Source organism: Haliotis rufescens, unplaced genomic scaffold, assembly GCF_023055435.1.
Source record: "Haliotis rufescens isolate VD_foot unplaced genomic scaffold, xgHalRufe1.0.p SCAF_13, whole genome shotgun sequence".
Lineage (NCBI taxonomy): Eukaryota > Metazoa > Mollusca > Gastropoda > Lepetellida > Haliotidae > Haliotis > Haliotis rufescens.
The window spans coordinates 27391265-27415515 of record NW_025963813.1 but is presented as its reverse complement, the minus strand read 5'-3'; the positions used below and the strand labels follow the sequence as shown (position 1 = coordinate 27415515).

Here is a 24251-nt window from a genome sequence, read left to right as displayed (position 1 = left end):
TGACTGACAAGAAACCAACATTGGCCAATCAGAAGGCAGCTTTCTCGAGCTTTACGACACAAGTTTCAAACTGGCGACTACGCTCCGAAACATATTTTGACGTATTCTCGATTAAATTTTTTAAAACTGACAAGAAGAACATTCTGGAATGGCTTATAGATGTCCTAGATTGTATGGATATAATCATAAAACCCTCAACTGTCGTCCGGAATACCCCGTGTTAATTTGTCGTTGTTGCATGATTAGAAAACACATTCCGACTGTCACTTTCATGATCTGGTAAGCGACGCTCTGATTGGTTGGATGAAAGGTCGTTCTGACGTGACCCGTAATGGGATGTCGTCAGATCTTTGTTTAGGGATAGCGAGAACTAAGATCTTATTTAAATGAGATTGGTCTGCCATACAGACCCTGAAACAAACATATCCAATACAGCCCATGCAAGTCTATAATGTTTGGCAAGTCTAGCTTACAGCAGTATCAGGGTCTGTACAAATCTGCTGAATTTACAAGTGAGCACAGAGCTTGTAATAATCAGTCAATCTCTAGCTGTCACTAGTGTTTAGCATCAGCATCTGAAAAAGACGACAGTATATGGGCTCCTTGTATTATATTGTATAACCATTATTTAACGACTGTTGTTTCTGTAAAATATATTCATTTTAGAGACTAATGTCAGTCTAAAGCAGGGAGTATAAAACCGAAGATGATAATATTGCCATTCTGAGAACAAACCCACCTCCAACAACCGATCAAGCCAAGGGGAATAACTCTCTACAACAAATTGTGTCAACTTGGACAATAAACTGTCATTGCTTAAAATGAAAATCAAAATAACACTTGACTGTGGCCTTGTTACCATGGTTACTGGTAAGCCATATTGTAACCATTATACATTGACCCATGGTAAACTGACAAACAAAATCCTTTCATGTTGTTTGGTAACAAAATGGTTCATGGATGAATGACCCACAAAAATCTTCCTGAAATATTTAGCACAATCAGTTTGAGGAAGTGAGTTCAGGTACTAAATAAACAATCTTCTTCCTCATTTCAAATAATTGTACACATCTGCAGTCTGAACAGTTGTCATGACGATCAGTTGACTAGATAAGTTTCCTTTCCCAAAATGAGACTTGTATCCTTAAATTCACATGGTCTCTTAAATCCCAAATCTGTTTTAAATAGATGTACAGAATGACAAATTTGATACTTTGAATTTCTACATTGTGTTGTTATCTAAAATATCTCTATATATCGATCAGAGACCAATATCTTCATCACTAATATTTGTATCAAGTCAGTTCTTACTATAACCAACATGCTACACACTAACTGCACAACTTATAAAAGAAAATATATATTTGTCTGAGTGAGAGAGAGAGAGAGAGGGGCTAGCAAGGTCAAACCTTGCATCTGTATCCAGACAAGGCATTGTAATTAATGTTCCTGTGTGAAATTAGGGACTACTATTGTCTTCTTCACTATTGCAATAGTTAAACACAACTAAGGTGCTGCAAGAGTTCTGTGGTCTAAAGTTCATCAGGACATGCCAAAGTATGGGCTGGAGTACCAAAAGCCATAACCCAAATAATAAGTTCTAGGTCACCAAATCCGTACCATGCTCACCATCACCTGGGCAAATTGGGGTACATCGGGACAAAGATAGGTGATTGTTTATATTAATTTTGTTAGGGTTGTATGTTTTACTCATACATTTTACAAATAAATCTAAATAATGAAACAAGCTTATAAAATCTGAATCCAAGGTTTATCTTGGATTCCAAACTCAGTTCCCCTGGAAGGCAAGTTCAGAAAAAAATTATTTTGCTCAATTTTGAGATTTTCTAAAGTCCTTCTTTCATACTTCCAATTATATTTTTCCCATGTATTTACATCAGGTACCAGTCTCTACAACGCCAATATTTAATAGTGAGTGAGTACGGTTTTACACCGCTTTTAGCAATATTCCAGCAATATCACGGCAGGGAACACCAGAAATGGTCTTCACACATTGTACCCATGTCAGGGTTCGAACCCGGGTCTTCAGCGTGACGAGCGAACGCTTTAACCACTAGGCTACCCGACCACAACCCCAATATTTAATAACTATATTAACATGAATTGAAAAGAATAGTCTGGGAATTTAATGACAGTTGCTGCAATCTTTGGGATAAATACCAGCCTGGCCACCTGATCCCGCTAGTTGCCTTTTCCAACAAGCAGTCGCCTCTTACGGCAAGCATAGGTTGCTAAAGACCTATTCTTAACTGGATCTTCAGGGGTCGTCTTTGTTTCACAAGAGAGCAAGCTTCTCACAGTGATAGCCAGTTAGCGGTCTGTAAATAATCGAGTCTGGACCGAAAATCCAGTGATTGATATGAGCATCGATCTACACAACTGAGATACGATGACATGTGTCAACCAAGCCAACAAGCCTGACCACCTGATCCTGTTAGTCGCCTGTTACAGCAAGCATGGTTTCCTGAAGACCTTGTCTACCCCGGATCTTCATGGGTTGGCATGTTTAGTCAATCAAGTCAGACAAATAAGTATTTTCTTAAGTTGATTCCCATTTTGTTCCACCAGCATACATATCAAACCATGCTTTGAATGTATTTTCCTATAATATGTATATACCAAATACTTCATACAGAACCGCAAATGTACTCTACCCTAACATGCAGCAATGTGCCCCGGACAACAGTGTTTCCATCACCATGGCAACAGATACACTCCAAATCTCCCAATACACATGGGCGCCGATGATCTCAGCAGTTCAGTTTCCTCATTCGTATTAGTCGCGGGTTGATCCCGAGCTTGATGGACCTCATCGCCATTGCTCTGTTGAAATGGCGCTGTGTTTTAACAACTTCAGCACAATCGTCAAAATTTGCTTCGATAGATGTTATGACCCCGAAGAGTACCCCAAGCACTAGGAATAGTATAATGAACAGGGTGTACTGGGTGACTGAAGGGCTGGGTGCTCCTTCCATCTCCCGCAGATGAGCCTGTGCCGGTTGGAATCCAGGATTTAGTTCTAAAGCATGACCAAAGTGTAGGGTGGCTTCCTGGTAATGGCCATATGCTTTTAAAATCTCGCCTAATGTGAAATGTTGTAACCAAGAGTTCTGTTCAGGGCTCTGCATGACGAGGGATCTCCTTGTCAGGAAAATGGCATCGTCAAGGTATTGAAGGTTAAAAAGAACTCGGGCGAGATTCAACAAAACATCAGCGTTGTTTGGTGATAACGATAATGCTTTACGAAAACATTCAATGGAGAGTTGTGTGTTGCCCTTAATTCTCCAAAAATTTCCAATCTGGTTGAAAACTTGTACAGAATTTGGCTTCTGAAAAGAAGAAAGATTCATTTAGCAACATTTTAAGGTATCAAGATCAGCAGACGATAATCAATCAACATTAGTGAGTCAATGTTGTTATATGCATAAGTCTGCAATAAGTCTGAAAATACTCTAACAACCAGTCAGGTCAGGTCATTAATTGTAAGCACCCTGTCCTGATTTCAGTCGTAGCAAACATCATATTTGGGATAATACTTTCTTAGCATAGTACAAATTCTATAAGTCCCATCTGGGATTTGAACCCACACTCTCACAGTCTCAGAGTGAGGACTTTATCCCCAGCACACAAAATCAGCTATCTAACCCAATCAGCCACTTAGGCTTCCACAAAAAAGAAATTCTGACAACTGGTAGTCCAGATCATGTACTTTGTGAAAACAGAGCCTTATTTTTTTTAACCTTGGTACCGAAATACATGAAATAGAACTCACATGGTCATTTGAAATAACAAATAATTGTGAAATGTAAAAACAAGTTTCCATTAGACATGATTAGAAACTAGCCTCTACTCAAATTTATTTGCTGACTCTAATTGGGAGGTGCAACTAAAATCATGAAAATTATTGTGAAAGCATTACATGCTTTGAAATAAACATGGTAAAATTAATGAAATTAAACTCACATGGTCACTTGTAAACACATATAATTGTGAGTTGTTAATCGCCTTAAAAACAAGTTTACATTTGATATCAGCCCGTCTTCCCAATCTTGCCAATTGATTGGGAGGCGCAAATAAACTTATTGTGAAAACATGACATGCTTTGATTACCTTTACTCAAATTCACTCACTGTCCAGCTGCAACTGAGTCTGGCAAAAATGTCAAGATATTGGAGTAAAGGTATTCTATATATATTTAATACATAGTTTAGTAAGTAGGCAATAAATAGTAATTTTATAGATATTTCGTATATATCTCTCCTTTCCGTTGGCAGCCGACACTACATGAATGTTTCTGCGGATAACAGACCGTGTCCCCTCCCAAGGAAAACATATATACTACAACATAATATAATTAAGCATGTAAATAAAGCATATATACTACTACATAAATCGTTCTTATCACTATTTAAAACAGAGGTGCCATTTTTGCCTAACAATTAGTAGCCGTTTTGTACGGTTTATGCCAATTGAGGTGCCATTTACGCCCGAAAAATCGGTGACGGCAGCCTGCACCTGCTGACAGCTATGAGAATAATGAGTTAGCTGAAACAGCACCTCAGCAAAACGTCACTGGGTGAAAACGTCACCTCGCCTCAAGCGAAAATGGCTTCTATTGCCTTGCAAAAACGGCACCTAATATTTTTGTTACCTGGGTCAAATAAATGAAATTTAACTTACATGGTAACTTACAAACACCAATAATTGAGAAATGTTAATACAAGTTCCCATTAGAAATTTGCCTCTACTCCAACCATATTCCAACTAAGCCTATAGGCAACTCAACTTATTGTGAAAACATAAAATGCTTTGAATTTACATGAAATTAAACTCACATCAACTCTTACAAACACAAATAATTGATTGTGAAATGTTAAAACAAGTTTACCTTAAAAATTAGCCCCCTACTCCAATTTACTCGCCAACTCTGATTGGGAGGTGCAGCTAACTTATTGTGAAAACACTATACGCTTTGAAGCTTAAGTTATAAGTACCTTTACTCAATTTAACTCAATGTCAAGCGGAAACATGTTGATGTCAGATCACAATTATTCACAATGGCCTTTCGATGTGTTGCATGCGAGAAGAATGTCAGAAAAAATCAACATGTTGTATCATGTGACAACTGTCACCAGTTGACCAATTGTGTATGTGGTACCGGTCTTTCTGTGGCCCGTTATTGAGAAAATAGCTGAGTCCGCAAATATCACAATGTTCGGTGGTACATGGGCCAATATTTTAAACATGTGATGAAGATATAATACTACATAAATCAATCTAATCGTTCTTAGAAGTAGAGGTGCTGTTATCGCCCGACACATAGTTATTAGTAGCCGTTTTCTCCAAATGCGGTGCCATTTTCATCAGAGAAATCGATGACGTTTTGCTGAGGTGACCGTTTAAGCCTGCACCCCACAATGCCATTTAGAAAGTGGTCGAATTAACAAATGTTATATTTGGGATAAGACTTTCTTAGTAAAGTACAAATTCCAGTACTTTATTGTCAGACTTTCATTTTTGTGTAAGCCTCAGTGGCTGAGTGGGTTAGATCGCTGACTGTGTAATGGCGATTATGTGCCTTACTCTGAGAGTGTGGGTTTGAATCACCGATGGGACACAATGTTTGCTTACCTCTTTTTTGGATTTCCATAAACGTTCCTCTAGATCATTAACATCCACCTCTGATGTCCGACTGCCCTTCTTTTTGAATATCATGGCCACTTCTGGCTCAGGTATATGGTTATGTTCCTTCCTGTTAGCTATTCCCCGCAGGTGGTCATATTGTGTAGTGTTTACTGCCTTCCCACATGTTAATTTTTTTCTTTTCGCAGGAATTTTTTTCTCTATACTGAAAAAACACAAATAAATGTCCATTTAAGTTATGAATTCTTTACACAGCTATAAAGTGTCAGTTGCAGTTAGTATAGCAATGGCATAGCATGTACAATGCACACTAAGAAATTACAATTATTTCATACCTTGTTTTATAACAGCTCAATTAACTCCAGTTGACATCTAGTAATTCACATCCCATAATAGCTGTCAAAGGAAACTCATACTTCACTGACTTCTAACATGTCATATTTATGACATGTCGGTGACTTTACAGAATTTTCATTGCAAGAATAGAAGAAAAATATTTAAAATAAAATCTGTTTATATCCATCAAAATTATTATTGTCACACTTAAATTCTCCGTCTTTTCATTCCAAAATAATCCAGGTTCATTCACATATTTGTTTTGATCCTTGAACGAAAATAGGACAATTAAACAGAAAACGTTTCATACCCCGTTGTATCTGACGATCCAGTATCACATGACGGGGAATTACACGACAGTTTCTTATCTACTTTTGTTTCAACTCTCCATTCTCCATTTTCATAAATCTTGTTGGTCAAAATATCCATTAGAGCATCCTCGTCTTGATTCGTACCTCGGACTGTCATTTCGTCCGACGCCTGCACAACTTTCCCTTCTATGGGGTTCAGTTTCCAGTGGTTGGAGCCTGTAGAGCTACGCGAATTGCTGTTCACAATATGCATAGATATAATGTAAAGTGCCATGTAAGAAACACATGGCAAATCACAAGTCATTTTGGCAATTTTCTGCGACTTTCGTCGCCTTATTTTGACAGATGTGTATCGATTTCCGTAACAATGGCGGCAAATATCATTGCTGCCATCTGGTGGTTCCGACGGGGAAATAACTCTAAGTGATACATTGGCCTTCTGGGTCGAGGTGCGCTCGTAAAATGCATGATGCTTTTGGGGTTCGTCGTTGATGCGCTCTGTAAATCATTTCTACTCAGGCTTGCCCATGCCAGTTTGCCGGGTTATAGTCTCGTCAAATCGTATAAACAGACACGATTCCAGTTGTACAACGCAAGTACAAACTGGCTGACCAGTTTACGAATAACAAGCTAGAATTGTGTTTGTTGTACCAAACCAATATTCGAACTTTTTGCATACCCCTTGGCAAAACGTCTTCTCTTTACATTGATTGTAAATCTTTACGTTGTATGAATGAAATATTATGAGTATGAACATCAGTAGCATGTGATGTTCATTTGCACCCACACCTCAATAAAAGGTTACCTGTCCAGTATCTCATATTTTATTGACCTTTTTTTTTAAAAAAGTTACATTTTCAATTATTTTTAACCAAATTCGGTTTCTCTTTCCACATTAAACTGACACGCCGTGATATAACTGGAATACTGTTCAAAGCGGCGTTAAACCAAACTCGCACACTCACTCATAATAGAGTCCGCATCTCAGCGTGTCGGCGGGGATGACCTCTTTGGTCATGTAGGCTCGGACATTGTATGGCCGTTACCTGGGCGCCCGCTGTAGTGCCTGCTAACCCGTAAAATATCCGAATCCGCCCGACCAAAGAGGTTAGCGCTGTCAGCAAGGATGTCACTCTGTGAAATGACTCTACGTCCTGCTACAAATTATGAATATGATCAATTGAGTTTGTATATTTGATTAATTCGATAAAATACCGTGTACATATTCAGATGTTGCTGATGTGTAAACTGTTTGATTGTCAAATACAGCCGATCTTATTGTATGGCGCAGAAATATATGGCTGTCGAGGGTTTTATTCAATCGAAAAGGTTCACCTGTTCGCCTGTAAAAGATTTCTTGATGTGGGCATGTCAACTCCCAGTAATATGGTTTATGGGGAATGTGGGAGGTTCCCACTAAATATAGCATCTTATACTCGATGCCTACGCTATTGGCCGAAGATATTATGTTTTGTTTGTTTGTTTGTTGTTTAACGCCGCACTCAGCAATATTCCAGCTATATGACGGCGGTCTGTAAAATAATCGAGTCTGGACCAGACAATCCAGTGATTGACATCATGAGCATCGATCCACGCAATTGGGATGTATCAACCAAGTCAGCGAGCCTGACCACTCGATCCCGTTAGTCGCCTCCTACGACAAGCATAGTCACCTTGTACGGCAAGTATGGGTTGCTGAAGACCTATTCTACCCCGGAATCGAAGCAATTATGTATGCCGGAACATCGTTTGCCAAAGAAAGCTTATAATATGCTGGTATATCTTGATAATATTGGGAAGAACTCATGGGCTTCCCGTATACGCTTAACTCTTTTGAATTATGGCTTTGGATTCATATCGTTCTCGCAATCTATTGGTGACATAAATATGTTTTTACAACAATTTCGTACTCGTGCTATAGATATGTTCCGACATGATTGGCATTCTACACATTTCACACTTATAAGTCTCTCCTTGAACCAACGTCGTATCTTTCAAATTTAAGATTCAAACACCCCCGCAATACATTTGTACGCTTAAGGCTTGATCTAAATGATTTAAAAGTGAATAGAGAAAGATATTTAAATATTGAAAAGTCACTAAGAATTTGCCCCGTCTGTAACCTTGGTGCTGAAGACGAATTACATTTTATATTTATTTGCCCTGTATATAACAAAACAAGAATGAAATATCTACCCGCCTGGGCATTTTCATGTATATCTACTGATAACTCTGAATGTCTGCGGGGCGGTCGGGTAGCCTAGTGGTTAAAGCGTTCGCTCGTCACGCTGAAGGGGTTCGATTCCCGACATGGGTACAATGTGTGAAGCCCATTTCAGGTGTCCCCCGCCGTAATGTTGCTGGAATATTGCTAAAAGCGGCGTAAAACCATACTCACTCACTCACTCTGAATGTCTGCTGTCAAGCAAAAAGTATAGCGTCACCTACAAGTATCTTTATACATTCATCATGCTTTTGTGTTACGACAGCTGTTGTTGTCTTGATATTCCGTATCAATATTTGTTAATATAACTGAATGTCTATGTAATTCACTCATGTACCGCCAACCCCAACTCCAGTCTTTTCACCGTACACAGCCGCCACAACCACGCCCAAAACTCACACCCATCTTCACAATTTCTTCCAATTACACCTTCCCATTATCACACCCACACACATTTTTCAAGCAGCACCAATCCTAACACACTTTCACACCGTCGGTTGACATCTTGCTTGTGAAGATAAACTGAACTAATCTATGTGACATTTAGGAATTAAGGCGTTCGGTTTTAAATGGCATTTAGCGGTGTTTAATCAACGATGAACCACCTCATCTCGGTTTATCTCCATTCTACCCTGAATAAAATGCGTTTTATAAAATGGACTCTTTTTCTTGCGCACGTATTCAGTGCAGTGATGCGATCAGAAGTGGTCATCATTCATTAACCCCTTTAAATGTAGTAAATTTAACCAATCAAATTAGAACATTCTTCTGTCATGTGAGAATTCATATTCAAGGAACACAAACGAAAATGCAAAGGGGAAAATTCCAAATTATCGGTCGATATGTTACTGGTGCATTATATTCATGTAATAGCAAGATGAGCGATATACTAATTACATGTTGTTTGTTTGTTGTTTTACGCCGCACTCAGCGATATTCCAACTCTGTGATGGAGATCTGTAAATAATCGAGTCTGGACCAGACAGTCCAGTCAGTGTCATCATGAGCATCGATCCACGCAATTGGGATGACATGCATCAACCAAGTCAGTGAGTCCGACCCCTTGATCCCGTTAGTCGACTCCTACGACAAGGATAAAGTCGCCTTTTGAGACAAGCATGGGTTGCTACCCAGGATCTCCACGGGTCGCGTGTAAATGCATGTGTGCATTTACCCGTGATGGTCCCACACGATGATGAAATAATCAATCACGAAATGAAGCGGCAACAGTTTATTCTTGGTTCTTTCTCTGCATGTAACAAGTTGTCGCAGCGCACATTACACCGGGAACCAGCCAACGGAGCTACATGTTGGAACGTCGTTTGTATCGCTTCAAAGAGGTTGGTCGCCCGTTGGGAAGAAAGTTCGCCCATACAGTATCCTATTCCAATTGCCTGGGTCGATGCTCATGATGTCAATGACTGGATTTTCTGGTTCAGACGCGATTATAAATTTACAGACCGCCGTCATAGAGTTGGTATATTGAGGTCGTTAGACCACTTTGAATCTTGTTGTCATGCAGAAATTACCACTCTATTCAAAAGTTCGAACCTAACTGGTTCATTTTCATGCAACGTTTAAAGTTAAAATGGTACTTTCTGTTTGAGAAATGCTGTGCGATAAAGCGATCGGACCGATTCAACATAGCGTCTTTCAGACACTTTAACCTCTCAGCATCCCAAAGTTTAACATAGCAACAGTATCCATGGCTTCGTTCAGTCCATCGAAACTATGGACCTATATGTCAAGAAGCTGTGGTTTACTTCCGAGTCAAGTAGCATAGTCTGCGGTACACTTTGTTGTCGTCCTGATAAAGTTGACCGACTTCAGCGTCACCGTTTCAGGAGGTCAAGATTAAGGACAGATTACCGGACAGGCGGGATACTGAGTGAATAGATCATACAGTGAGTGAGTGAGTGAGTGAGTGAGTTGGGTTTAACGCCGCTTTTAACAGTATTCCAGTTATATCGCGGTGTGTCAGCTTAATGTGGGAGGAAAGCCCGAAGTGATGCAGGTCTCAGACGTTTACCACTTCGGTGAAACCCACGAGCACGGGTATGGTGCTGACAAACCTAGAAACATAATCGGGGCGAGAATATATCATACAAGTGAACACCCAATCATTATTAATCAATAGTGTACCAAACGAAACGGCCAAACAACTTAGTTGACGCCTAGCACAAGTTTGGCTCGAAACAGTCCGTCTTCTCACCAGACCTCCACGGATGCAGATGTACCCAGTTTAGACTTGAAGCAGACCCTTTTTCAGAAAACAATATTATTTTTAAAAATAATTTCAAATTATTAAAGTATTTTATATTCATTCCATGGAAACGTTTTGGAAATCATTTTTTCATATTTATAATGTAAGTCACTCATTTATCTGATCATAGCAAGATGAAGACTGCTTTAGTGTAAATGTAGGGGAGAATATCATTTCGAAGTTAAAGAAAGAGAAGATAGTTGAAAGAATATCGTGTCAAGAGCTCTTTGAGCTCAATATGTTAAACTTCATGTACCAGGACAAAACAGAAAAGAAAGTGAAGATAGTTGAAAGAATATCGTGTCAAGAGCTCTTTTAGCTCAATAGGTTAAACTTCATGTACCAGGACAAAACAGAAAAGAAAGAGAAGATAGTTAAAAGAATATCGTGTCAAGAGCTCTTTTAGCTCAATAGGTTAAACTTCATGTACAAGGACAAAACAGATAAGAAAGAGAAGATAGTTGAAAGAATATCGTGTCAAGAGCTCTTTTAGCTCAATAGGTTAAACTTCATGTACAAGGACAAAAGGAGTGAAATATGTGCAATGCACTATATGTCTCTGCATTTGCTTTAGGTACAGATCACATAATAGATTTGAAGCACATTCATTGGACTTGCATATTTACAGACAATGCCGTGACTGCTGGACTTAGCCATTAACATCGGATATTATTAAAATCCCATACCAAACATGACATTGTAATCAGTTTTAATACTGAAAGTTTTGAAACCTCCGATTAATTGGCGTTGCAGGTAATACGGTTTTAATTACGCCATAATGGTCCAGTGTTGTGTTTAATTTGACCTGTTTTCCACACAATAGACATGTATCCAGCAGTATGATGTTTAAGCTAATGGTGAGTGAGGACGGTTTTACGCCGCATTTAGCAATATTGTAACAATATCACGGCCGGGTACACCAGAAATGGGCTTCACGCATCGTCCCCATGTGGAGAGTCGAACGGGGCACTGTGCGTGACGATCGAACGCTTTAACCACTAGGCTATCCCACCGCCCCGTCTCAGCGTATATACTTCCACCATCTATCGTGAATAACGTATTGAAAGAAGCAAGAACACTGCAAATGTAACGTCTATAAATGGAAATGCAACGTCGACTACAATGGCAGAAGTTGAATGTCGCCCATGATGAATATAAGTTATCATCATTACCATAGTCACTTTATGGCCAATAAGTGGTTAAATAACTCTGTGAATATGACTTAAGAAATTACTTAAAACTTAAGTTGGTTGTTAGAGAAACTCATATTTCTTGGTGGGTTTAAGATTTCTTAAAATCTTAAGAAAATGTTAAGAAGCTTTGTGAATACCGCTCCAGGAATGGTATAAACACATTGAACCGGTTTCTCCAAATCCACTCGGAAGGCATGGAAAGCAGAAACTAATATAAAAACAATTGTACAAAAAACTATGATGTCAGCATTTATCTAACTACGTATACAAAAGGCGTTTTTTTTGTGTGTTTTTATGTTTGTTTTATCAGGGCAAAAAGCGGTGGTTTGTAGAATACCTATGGCAGCCACATTGGACGCCTTTTGTGTACGTAGTTAGATAAATGCTGACATCATAGGTTTTTGTACAGTTGGTTTTTTTAAATTGCAATCGCATGTTATCTGTGTACTCTGTCATCACCAAATATATTCAGCTGAGTCACTACTTCATAAAGATTTTTATTAAGCGTCCGAAAACCTATGTCTATGACCCCTGCTATATATGTCATACCTTTTTCAGTATGAGACACACATTCTACCCTTAACTTAACCTTGGGGGCAAAGTACGGCCAGCCCACTCAATAACACATCATGTGTACCGGTTTATCAAGACTTTTAGTTGACATTTTGGTTATTTTATAGTATTTGGTGCTGTTTACTTCAGATAAAGCGGGCCTCGTGACTTGGAACCATTTCCGGCCACGGACTTTGCCCTGTGCTATCCTGGTGAAGCCACACTGATTACTCTAAAGTTTGTTTTCACATCTGGCAAACCCAGGTGGGAATACAGGTGGACTTTGTACCTGGCAGATAGTTCGTCCGACAACCCTGGAATTGTAGTTTTCGTACGTGTTTGATAACACACTGTCTTCAAGAAAATGTACAAGTATGAAGTTTCTTCTTGTTTTATATACTGGTATTTCAGTTGAAATTGTGTGTAAACCTATTTAAGATAGATTAATAATTTTGGGGTGTGGGGGTCGGGGTTGGGGTTGGGGTTGGGGTTGGGGTGGGGGTGGGGATGGGGATGGGAGGGGCTTGTTACGGGGAAAAGTAAACATAAATATAAAGCGGGAGCGGAAGCTTTTGGATACATTTCTAACAGGTTGTAGTGATAGCGTTTTAAATAATATTGGTAATGATAGTAAATGAGTTGGGTTTCTTAAACATTTTTATATCTGGTCGGCGGAATAAAAAACACACTGCATTTTTCTCATGTTTTTCACATTTTCATTGTTTTGAAGTGGGCGGATTCGTAAGGCCCTTTTTTTCTTCTTTCTTAAAAAAAGAAGAAGATCTGGCCTTACCAGTAGGGTTGTAGATTCGAACCAGGACAAGTGAACCTGACTTATTGCGCTATTGACTACATGTTCAGCCGTGACAGCGTAATCTTTAAAAAAAAGAAATAATGCACTCTGAGTTCGGTCCTGAGAGTTGAAGGGCTACATGTAGACAGATAATGGAGATATTTTTATGTCTGGTGAACGAATGATAATACCCTACTTATCATACTACGAGGTAAATATTGTATTTGACACTGAAAAGCAATTTCTCTCAAATCTCCTATTTTTATACAGATAAGCGTTATTCACTCAGAGGAATTATCGATTTGAGTTCAGTTTGGTTTGGTTTGTTTGTTGTTTTACGCCGCACTCAGCAATATTCCAGCTATATGACGACGGTCTGTAAATAATCGAGTCGGGACCAGACAATCCAGTGATTGATATCATGAGCATCGACCCACGCAATTGGGATACGATGACATGCTTCAACCAAATCAGCGAGCCTGACCACCCGATCCCTTTAGTTGCCTCTTACGACAAGCAAAGTCGCCTTTTATGTCAAGATTTGAGTTCAGACATATGCAGTACTTCATCAGTGAATAAATAACAAATCGTCGGATTGAACCAAACATGTGCACCCTGAGATGGATTGATTCTTATTTTTGTTATGTCTCATACATTTCTACTTAGTCACCTTGTCAGAAAACGGCCATGTATTCTCTAGCAGTTCAACAAGGGGATAGGGCAGTAGAGTAGTCTAAGGCCACATGGTACATTGTGTGAAGCCAATTTCTGGGGTCCCTGCCGTGATACTTCTGGACCATTGCTAAAAGCGGCGTTAAACAACACTCACCCGTGCACTAATAAAGGAAAATTATCCCATAACAAAACCATGTTATAACTACCGAGCAGTGTTCATGCGACACAGTTGACTGGATAAGTCGCTGGTTTTGTATTTGCTTAGGGGAGACAACTCCGGATAACGATCAGTTCACAATGCCGGAAGTTGACCAGTAACGTTAAACTGCACGTGTGGGGAAATTGGTATTTGGTTTACTATACCCAACTATTCACTATATCCGATTATTCGCTATACCAGACTATTTGCTATATCCGTCTATTCACTATACCGCGCTATCCGCGATATCCGACTATTCACTATATCGGCTATTTGCTATATCCGAGTATTCGAGTATGACATGGCTATTCGCTATACCCTACTATTCGCCATACCCGATTATTTGCTATACTCCCCTTCGACATACCCGGCATCTGGTTGGCATACAATTCTTAATTGTACGTAGCCGGTGAAGGCCCGGGATAAAATTGCCGTAAGAGGCGACAAACGGGATCGGGTGGTCCGGCTCGCTGACAAGGTTCATGCATTTCATCGTATCACAATTGCGTAGATCGATGCTCATGATGTCAATCACTGGAATGTCTGGTCCAGACTCGATCATTTACAGACCGCCGTCATATTGCTGTAATATAGCTGAGTGCGACGTGAAACAGCAAACAAGTGAACAAATCTTACATGCAAGGAAGCTAACTGCCGTTGAATTCCTGGTTTCGAAGTAACCAAAGCATGCGACACACACAGGTTGAGTGTGTTTCTGTTTCTTTGTGGGGATGGTCACTGCATAGTTTACTCAGTCTGTAATACGTGCATGGCGCGTCATCGAGGACGGTATGCTGGATAACGGCTCTGTCATCAGCTGGACCTTGGACTCCAGTACGCAGAGACGTAACCCCCTATTGAGACATATCCTCAGTTAACACGTTCAGGTTGTACATATGTATCAAGTTTAAACATGGCGGACTGTAATAATTTCCGTTATTTCCAAACTCAGAGTTAGAAAGCTGAGATCGATTTTATAAGTTTTTCTTTTTTTCAAAACAGTTTAAAAACTGAAATAGGTAAAACGACCTTCCCACATGATGACTAAGATGGAAGGCTGAATGTAAAAAAAGCACACTGACCCACTGCAATACAGTTCTTTATCTTCCACATCAAGTTCTATATATACAGAACTTTATCTTCCGCATCAAGTCATATATAGACAGAACTTTATCTTCCGCATCAAGTCCTATATAGACAGAACTTTATCTTCCGCATCAAGTTCTATAAATGCAGTACTTTATCTTCCGCATCAAGTCTTATGTATACAGTTCTTTATCTTCCGCATCAAGTTCTATATATACGGTACTTTATTTTACGCATCAAGTCCTATAAATACAGAACTTTATCTTTCGCATCAAGTCCTATAAATATAGTACTTCATCTTCCGCATCAAGTCTTATAAATGCAGTGCTTTATCTTTCGCATCAAGTCATATAAATACAGTGCTTTATCTTCCGCATCAAGTCCTATAAATACAGAACTTTATCTTCCGCCTCAAGTTCTATAAATGCAGTGCTTTATCTTTCGCATCAAGTCATATAAATACAGTGCTTTATCTTTCGCATCAAGTCCTATAAATATAGTACTTTATCTTCCGCATCAAGTCCTATAAATACAGTACTTTATCTTCCGCACCAAGTCCTATAAGTACAGTTCTTTCTCTTCCGCATCAAGTCCTATATATACAATAAGTTATCTTCCGCATCAAGTCCTATAAATACAGTACTTTATCTTCCGCATCAAGTCTTATAAATGCATTGCTTTATCTTCCGCATCAAGTCCTATAAATACAGTACTTTATCTTCCGCACCAAGTCCTATAAGTACAGTTCTTTCTCTTTCGCATCAAGTTCTATAAATACAGTACTATATCTTCCGCATCAAGTTCTATAAATGCAGTACTTTATCTTCCACATCAAGTCCTATATATACAGTACTTTATCTTCCGCATCAAGTCTTATAAATACAGTACTTTATCTTCCGCGTCAAGTCGTGTACTTTATCTTCCACGTCAAGTCCTGCATATATCCGTCGTAATACATCCTTTATTGACGGCGTTACACCTATGTATCCCACGTGACATACAATACGCCTTCACATATCCCACTTAACATTACCATGAAGCCCCAGTGATATCTGTCCACATGGTTGTTGCTGACCGACGTGTTGTGGGTTCAGGCTTGAGTCAGTATAAAGTTCATCTTAACTGGTACTCTCCACTTGAGCAATCTGCCTGCAGGCGTTGTACCCAGAGTGAGTGAGTTGGTTGGGTTTAACACCGCTCTGAACAGTATTCCAGTTATATCACGGCGTGTCAGTTTAATGTGGGAGGAAAGCCCGAAGTGATGCAAGTCTCAGACGTTTACCACTTTAATGAAACCCACGAGCACGGGTATGATACTGGCAAACCTTGAAACATAATCGGGGCGAACTGGGATTCGAACCCACTATCATAGGTTTCTGGCGTGCCCAAGGGACGCAACTCTGCACAGCGAATCGCAGCGCCCTTTCTAAATAAAAAAAATGCGATAATTAACTACGCCGCTGTCGGGACTATTCACGATAGTCATGGCGGTCCTATGACGAGGCTGTCCAGTAGTTGTGCGTGAGGGTGACACACACTCTGTCAGTCCACCCAGTGTGTCAGGCCATGTCATAGCTTCACATACAAGTATTGTCCCAATGTATCGAGTCGAACGAAAACAAAAACTTCCATTTTTTTTCTCATTACTTCAATTATTTACTCGTTATTTCAATTATTTTCTCGTTGCTTCGAGTTTATTTTCCAGTAATTTCAATTATTTTCTCGAAATTTCGAGTATTTCACGTTACTTCGATTATTTTCAAGTTTATTACAAAGTTTCGAAATTTCGAGAAAACAATTGAAATAACGAGAAATAATCGAAGTAACGAGAAAATACTTGAAATTTCGAGATAATAATTTAAATTACTAGAAAACAAATAACTGATGCTACCAAGGTGGCACCATTAGGCTTTCGTAGGTTACGTTTGTGAACATGGAGGGATTAAAATCTCACCCTGCCATGAGGCAGGATACACCTGTGCCAAGATAGAGTGGTCTAGCTGTCGAACGCGGACTTGTTTCCCTTAGCCGTCCTCGAAATCTGTTATCGTGGGTTCGAATGTCAGCATCATTTTTATTACCACCATGCTGGATATTAGCCCCATTTTATACTTTACTGGTACTATTGTTAGAATAGAAATATTTTGCATTTTAACTCGAGCGTTTCTTCTCGCAATTCTACTAGTTGACAATGAGTAGACGATTGACAATAGATGCCCAATTTATTTCCACAGATGGGGTTGGGGTCAGTCCTGATGGCCATGTTCCTATTTCTCAAACAATCCATTTACATATAAACTGCAGCTGTGTTTTGGCGAGCGTTATCCCTTTGTAATTGAAACTGACCAGTACTACGCGTAAAGTGTACCAAGACTGGCTTCAAGACCTCATCAGCATAATGCACCCAAGTAAATCGACCATCAACACGTTTGGAGTGGCCTACAGCCGTAGTTTATGCCGGCTGTAGCCATTTTGTATGGAGACAGGCTATTTTTTCAGCTACTTTTGCACAACCAGATATGTATTAATTTGATTCTTATTAGAAGCACAATTATTTTTTCTTGCAATTTCTAGCACTTCCCACCCCAACCCCAACCCCAACCCCAACCCCAACCCCAACCCCAACCCCTCCCTCACCCTCACCCTCACCCTCACCCTCACCCCAACCCCCGATATCAAATGAGTAGTCCCTTAGCAAATTCCATAACCTTGAAATCCCACTGATTCACTGAGCCCATTAGTTCCCACCTAACAACGCCTAATGCTTGCCATTTGTGCGCTACTGTCATGCATTGTGTCATCTCGCTTACAAAGCGGCAAATTCTCACCATTCTGTTAGGTTGATGTATTGGTGGCATTTTCATGCGTTGGAATTATTGATTGTGTCCACTATAGAGAAAAAAATGTTATGGGAAAGTATTTGTTGTTGCGCTGCCTGGCGCTCGGCTTTAAGGGGATAAAACAAGAACTGGTCGGCTCGGAGTCAGTATCGGTGTCTGAGTGGGGTATCAATGCTAAACAAGCATGGTGCTTCAGTGGTCTAGTATTATAAAACCGGCAAATCTGGACAAATTGACAGCAGTATCGACACACACGAGGAATTCTGAAATAATATAAAAACTTTAGTACATATAACCCCACATGTACACCGTTAATATCAATAAAATGAGTCATTTGAACACAGATAGCTTACATACTAGACTTTGACCTTTCTTCAGACAGTCATGCAGAAGTTGTGGAAAGGTGGTGGCAAGATAAACAGTACAAAGTTTGGACTTGACAAGTCTATAAAAAGGCGGGTGTGTCGTTTTAGTTTGACACCACCCTTATCATTTATATCAGTGTTAAAACCATGCAACAAACATGTCAATCAGGGCTCAGGGGCGCACGTTTGCTCTGCGAATGGCCGTGCCTAATCACAGTGGGGGGAATTATGGGGCAATTGGCTTTTTAAAAATGAAAATGTTCATCAATAATGGACCCGGGAAGATCCGGGGTAGAATAGGTCTTCAGCAACCCATGCTTGCCGTAAAAGGTGATTGTGCTTGCCGTAAGAGGCGACTAACGGGATCGGGTGGTCAGGCTCGCTGACTTGGTTGATGCATGTCATCGATCCCAATTGCGTGGATCGCTGCTCATGATGTCAATCACTTGGCTGTCTGGTCCAGACTCGATTATTTACAGACCGCCGGCATATAGCTAGAATATTATATTTATACTAACTTACCACTTTTGTCAAAACGTACAACCTGAACAATGCCAGGCACCCCAGCTCATTCATGTGAAACGATATATACTTGAGACATACAAAAACCAATGCTCGTTTCTGTATGTCAAAACTCGCAAGAGAATGTCAAGATCTAGTGCAGCAAGCACGAATGGTCATGTTCATAATCTGTGATTCTCAAATCTTGCGCACTAATTTGATAAGACAATATCTTAAACTTTTTAAAATGCAACGGTACATGGCATGCTTTAGTACGTGAATGGCACGACTAAACTAAGAGAGGTACCAGGTCATCGGCACGTTGAATGCGGAAGTTGAGAACGCCAAATTGTCACAAGTTAAATACAATGATACGTGTAACGTTTACTCGATAACCGTGGTTAGACATTGACCCGGCACTCCACATGTGACGACTTCATTGACGCCATCGGTTCCACACTGCTGTCCTCCCCCGGCGGTAGCAAGTGGCCACCAAGGCCCATAATGGACACACGCGTTGTTGAGTGAAGATGTCCAAGGCAGCGTTCTGGACATCAGTGACGTCATCATGTTGTTAACAAGTTGTGTACAACCATTATACTAAGCTCATAGTCTTAAACAAACAAAATATATCTGGTCTTGCGGCTGAAGCTGAAACAATATCTAATCTCGATACTAAATATCTAGTCTCAATCCCACATTTTTTTGTGGTCAGCCGAATAGACAACGTAGACCACAGTGTATCTGTCTATTGGATAATGGACGGTTACTTTGACCTCACCCCCAACCCAAATAGAGTTTACACTTGACGGTGCCCAGACGTCTGCATCAGTCACCATATTGCTTACTGTCTTGTGTATTCACAAACTCGGAATGGCTCAACCCAAGGCCAAAATACAAAATTTTAAGTCGAGTTACAATTTTCGGTAAATGTACCGGGTCATACCCGGGTTGCCAGTGTGTCACGAGGGATGTTACTTATAAACTATACCATAGATAACAAAAATGCTATATATAGCATGACGTTGCCATTGCAAACAGGTTCCAAAGTCCTGCTGGCATACCATTGGTGTTGACATTCCTGCATCGTCTATCTCTGAACGTTGTCGCGCACCCCGGATATACTTGCCTGCTTATGAACTCTCCCTATCACAAAGCTAGCGACAACTGGTAGCGACGGACGCGTTTAATATCGCTCGTGTTATCCAAATCAGATCCCTCCGACGCCCTGTGGTTGAAATGTAAAGACTTCTTTGAAAGGATCAGTTAGAGCGGACATTAAACATTGTGTGAATTTGGATGAACTTTCGCCATGATTCGCTACACATTATTCGCTGTTATGGTGGTCGTGTTTCTGTCATATGTTTCCGGGCAAGCCGACTTGGCAAACAGTTACACCCCGGACAAACAACCTCTGAATGAGACGGCGTTGTTTGTGGCAGACGCTTTATATAAACACCCAGTTCTTTTCCGTAAACTTCTCAAGATCAGCGCTGCTGCTCAGCCGTTGTTGAAGCTGGGGGGAAATGACCCAAAATCTGGCATGTTTATGAACTTTGTTCTGGATATGGTACCAGGACTGTTGCAGTCTCCGGAAACCGCTGGCATCCTGGAAATCCTGGCCGACGAGCTCCACCGAGTCAACATCACTGATGTGTATGGCTTTCTCCAAGCTCATAACATGACCCAAGACAACCCACAGGCAAAGCAGATGGTGAGCGGCGCCATTTTGAAAAGAATCGATAAACTCCGAACTGTCCGGAGAATCCTGACCGGCAATTCTGCTCGTCATTTTCTTCCCATGACCAGCAACGACACCATCACTGATGTCTGCTACAACGACATGATGAACTTCATGGACGCCATGATCAGCGCTCAAATACCACCCAGAGACGCCCTCAACTACACCTTCATTCCCTGGGCGCTGAACAGTAAGTATACATTCTCCCGTGATCCCAGACCAGGGCCCACTTTCACAAAGCGATCGTAGCGCTAATATGATTCGTAACTCCCATAGGTACTTTAACACAGGCTTACAAGAGTCGCAGCTCTAAGATCGCTTTGTGCAAGTGGGCCCAGTAAGATGTTCACCGCATTAAGATGATCTTCTCAACAGTAAGTAGAAGTTCGGCCCTAATCCAAGACCATGTCTTACTGTATTAAGAGAATTGTCTAAGTTTTACCTTTATCCATATAGGTATTTTAAAGATGAAAATGATTTAATCTAACTGTTCAAATGGAAAAAAAGAAGAGGTTCCCTGTCCATTCTATTGAGTGAGACGTACTGTTTAACTGCTGCGCCAAATTCACACGTTACCATAGAGGCATGGAGGGAGACCAGTCGCAGTGTTAACTGTTAACTGCATAAAAGTGTTATTAATGGTATTTACCTGTTTACGTCCCATTCAACACAACCACTTTAAGATAAACCATCCATGGTATAGAAAGCACCACAGTTTCTATTCTGACGTTATTATTTAAAATAAAACGTCCACGCCAGAGATTATCCTCCTTAACAGATTCCATTGGGCGTAAACGGAAAAATAGCGGTGACAATCAGAGAACACCAGGTGTTCGCGAAAATAACGTTTCACCTTTGCCATTACCTAATGCAAACCCTCGTACAAGGGTAATCCATGCACACTTAACAACCATGTGTCTAATTCCTCAAGATCAACTGGTGCCTTTTGCTATTAAGAAATTTTCGAAATGTTTATTTTTTACGTTTCCATGGCAACAAGATGGACTTAGGTTCTGTGAGGGTAGGGTTCGTTTCCGGAGCATTACTCACAAACTGTTCAATATTTTTTTTATGAAACTTTGCAGGTTTGTCAGGTACATGCTGAACTGGTGCCTTTTGCTATTTAGAAATTTTAGATTTTTTTATTTTTTACGTTTCCATGGCAACAAGATGGACTTCCAAACTCTTCTTTTTTTTACAATTTACATGACAAGTTCCACCTCGGTTAGAAAAAGGTTAGGGTTTGTTTAGATTTAATTATGTCATAAATTCGGGAAGGGATGGGGGTGGGGGGGATATAGCCACGTTAGTGGCAAACTCTTGTTAGTTTAGGAAATCAACATTTGTTGAGAAACATTTGTCAAGAAAGTAACCACAGTACCACACAATTTTGTTAGTGGTTTTGCTTGTTGAGTTTATAGTCGACATATCACTGATTTCAAAAGTCGTGCAAATCTAAATTACTTTGATCAACCCCAAAATAACACAAGACCAACGGACCACCATTTATTTCATTTTACTGGCCCCTAAGAAAATATACTAAACTCGGACCAGCGGACCAGTGTTAGTGTCGAACACTGAAACATCCTTAAAGGGACTCTGTGATGTTCATCTCCCCCTGTACATATTACCCTTAATCCATGCACTGACGTTTCCACTCTCCTTACAAACTTTACCATATGGTTTGGCACCGTATTAACAAAGATACTCTGGCTTTGAGTGGGTATTTAGGATGTGTAGTAATGAATACACGTTGACTTACTGAATTCAACTTGTAGATGCAAAGAATTTGAATGAATACGGCACCAAGTCTCCTTTGGATTATCAATTAAAATATTATAAAGAGAGTTTATAAATTATTCATAACCCATTATATATATCCATAATCGAGATGTCACATCCTGTGATAAATAGGAGTACACAGAGCTTGTCGTCAAAAAGCGACTTCAGTGAATTTATATCAAAACCGTTTTATATTCGTCCCAGTGAACGGTGGGATATGTCGCTCGCTGATGAATTTGTCCTGAGGTGGTGTCGGAAACGCCGCCTGAATGTGGATCGGGTCACAATGTATGGCCTGACTTATTGTTTCATCCTTACGGCAGGGATAACCGCTCATGGTATTAACCACTTGCATGCTGTCTGAACTCATTCATCTAGTACAGGCTGCATTGGTTAAACATGGACGTCGCTGGTTGTGGCGTTAAACAGCACTCACACAATCACTCACCCTCCCGTCACCCTGGCAAGAGACAGCACGTTTCTTTCTTGAATCTGAACAGGGCCCATTTGCACAAAGCCATCTTTGCGCTAAGATGATCGTAACTCCCATGCTTTAACATAGGCCTGCAATGGTCTTAGCACTAAGATGATTGTAACTCCCATGCTTTAACATGGGCCTACAATAGTTTTAGCGCTAAGATGATCGTAACTCCCATGCTTTAACATAGGCCTGCAATAGTCTTAGCGCTGAGATGATTGTAACTCCCATACTTTAACATAGGCCTACAATAGTCTTAGCGCTAACATCGCTTTGTGCAAGTGGGCTCAGAAGACTTCTCACTGCGACAATAGTGTGCGGTGTTAATAATGAGTGTTCATGTTACCGTTATCTACAGAGGTTGCATATAGAAGTTACTATGACAAGAAATAAAAAATGTTTAACAATTTTCGTTTGATATATGTTAATGTAACTAGACCCTGTTTCGACAAATAATTGAGACAAACTTTTCTTCTGAAAACGTTTTGAATTGAAATGTTCTTTCCGACCAAAACGAAGCCATTGTATATGTAAATAACATTACTATGACAACATGAATTACAGATACGTCAGTGATCTAAAATGCCGAATGTTTCACTATGCAGAGTTTCGTTCCTTAGTTGTGCCTGGATCCGCTGTCCATTGTTTCGAATCAAAGATCATATGTGTGACGCTTTACACCGCTCATCGACATGATGGCGGAGGACACCAGACATGGGCCTTACGCGTTGTAGCCTTGGGAATGAGTGAGTGAGTTAATATTTAACGTCACATCGGCAGTATTTCAGCCTTATCGTGACGTGTTGCCTTGTGATAAATTGGACCCTGGCCTTCGGGGTTGCGACAAAAAGCTTTAACCGCTTCGTTACCTAGTAACCCACCTACCAAAAACACTGGCTAAAATAAATATTGTCTCCTTGACAAACTAGGACAAATGTTTCAAAGTATCTGAATGAGTTACTGAGTGTGGTTTTGCGACTCTTTTAGCAATATTCCAGCAATATCACGGCGGGGGGACACCAGAAATGGGCTTCACACATTGTACCCATGTGGGGAATGAAACCCGGGCCTTCGGTGTGACGAGCGAACGCTTTAACCACTAGGCTACCCGACCACCCCTGGTGTCCAGTCACCCATTCCAGCCAGTATGTGAGGATCGAACATAGCTGCATGAGGGGCTGGTTGTCTGTCTGTCCTTGTACTCCGACGTCACTGGGCGGTCCTCATGTATTAACCCCTGTTCAACCT

The 24251-nt window shown here is 40.3% G+C and overlaps 2 protein-coding genes across 2 annotated transcripts in view; one reads left to right on the top strand and one right to left on the bottom strand.

Moving 5' to 3' along the window:
* Positions 1-367: 367 nt before the first annotated feature.
* On the bottom strand, positions 368-6714 carry LOC124152492 (tetratricopeptide repeat protein 17-like). The gene is made up of 3 exons (XM_046525437.2): positions 6311-6714; positions 5653-5869; positions 368-3350 (listed from the first exon to the last, which is right to left on the bottom strand). The coding sequence occupies exons 1-3, from the start codon at positions 6613-6615 to the stop codon at positions 2772-2774; spliced, it is 1101 nt and encodes a 366-aa protein (XP_046381393.1). The 5' UTR covers positions 6616-6714; the 3' UTR covers positions 368-2771.
* Positions 6715-20144: 13430 nt separating this feature from the next.
* LOC124152493 (nose resistant to fluoxetine protein 6-like) overlaps positions 20145-24251 on the top strand; it is a 30375-nt gene continuing 26268 nt past the window's right edge. Inside the window, exon 1 of the mRNA XM_046525438.2 lies at positions 20145-20933. Within this exon, the coding sequence (XP_046381394.2) occupies positions 20315-20933 (619 nt within the window). The 5' untranslated portion in view covers positions 20145-20314. The remainder of the gene's footprint in view (positions 20934-24251) is intronic.

Coding starts and splice junctions, on each gene's coding strand:
- LOC124152492 (XM_046525437.2), bottom strand. CDS start 6,615: ATGACTTGTGATTTGCCATGTGTTTCTTACATGGCACTTTACATTATA. Junction 5,870..6,310: donor GGATCGTCAGATACAACGGG/GTATGAAACGTT, acceptor GTGTTTTTTCAG/TATAGAGAAAAAAATTCCTG. Junction 3,351..5,652: donor TATGGAAATCCAAAAAAGAG/GTAAGCAAACAT, acceptor TCTTCTTTTCAG/AAGCCAAATTCTGTACAAGT.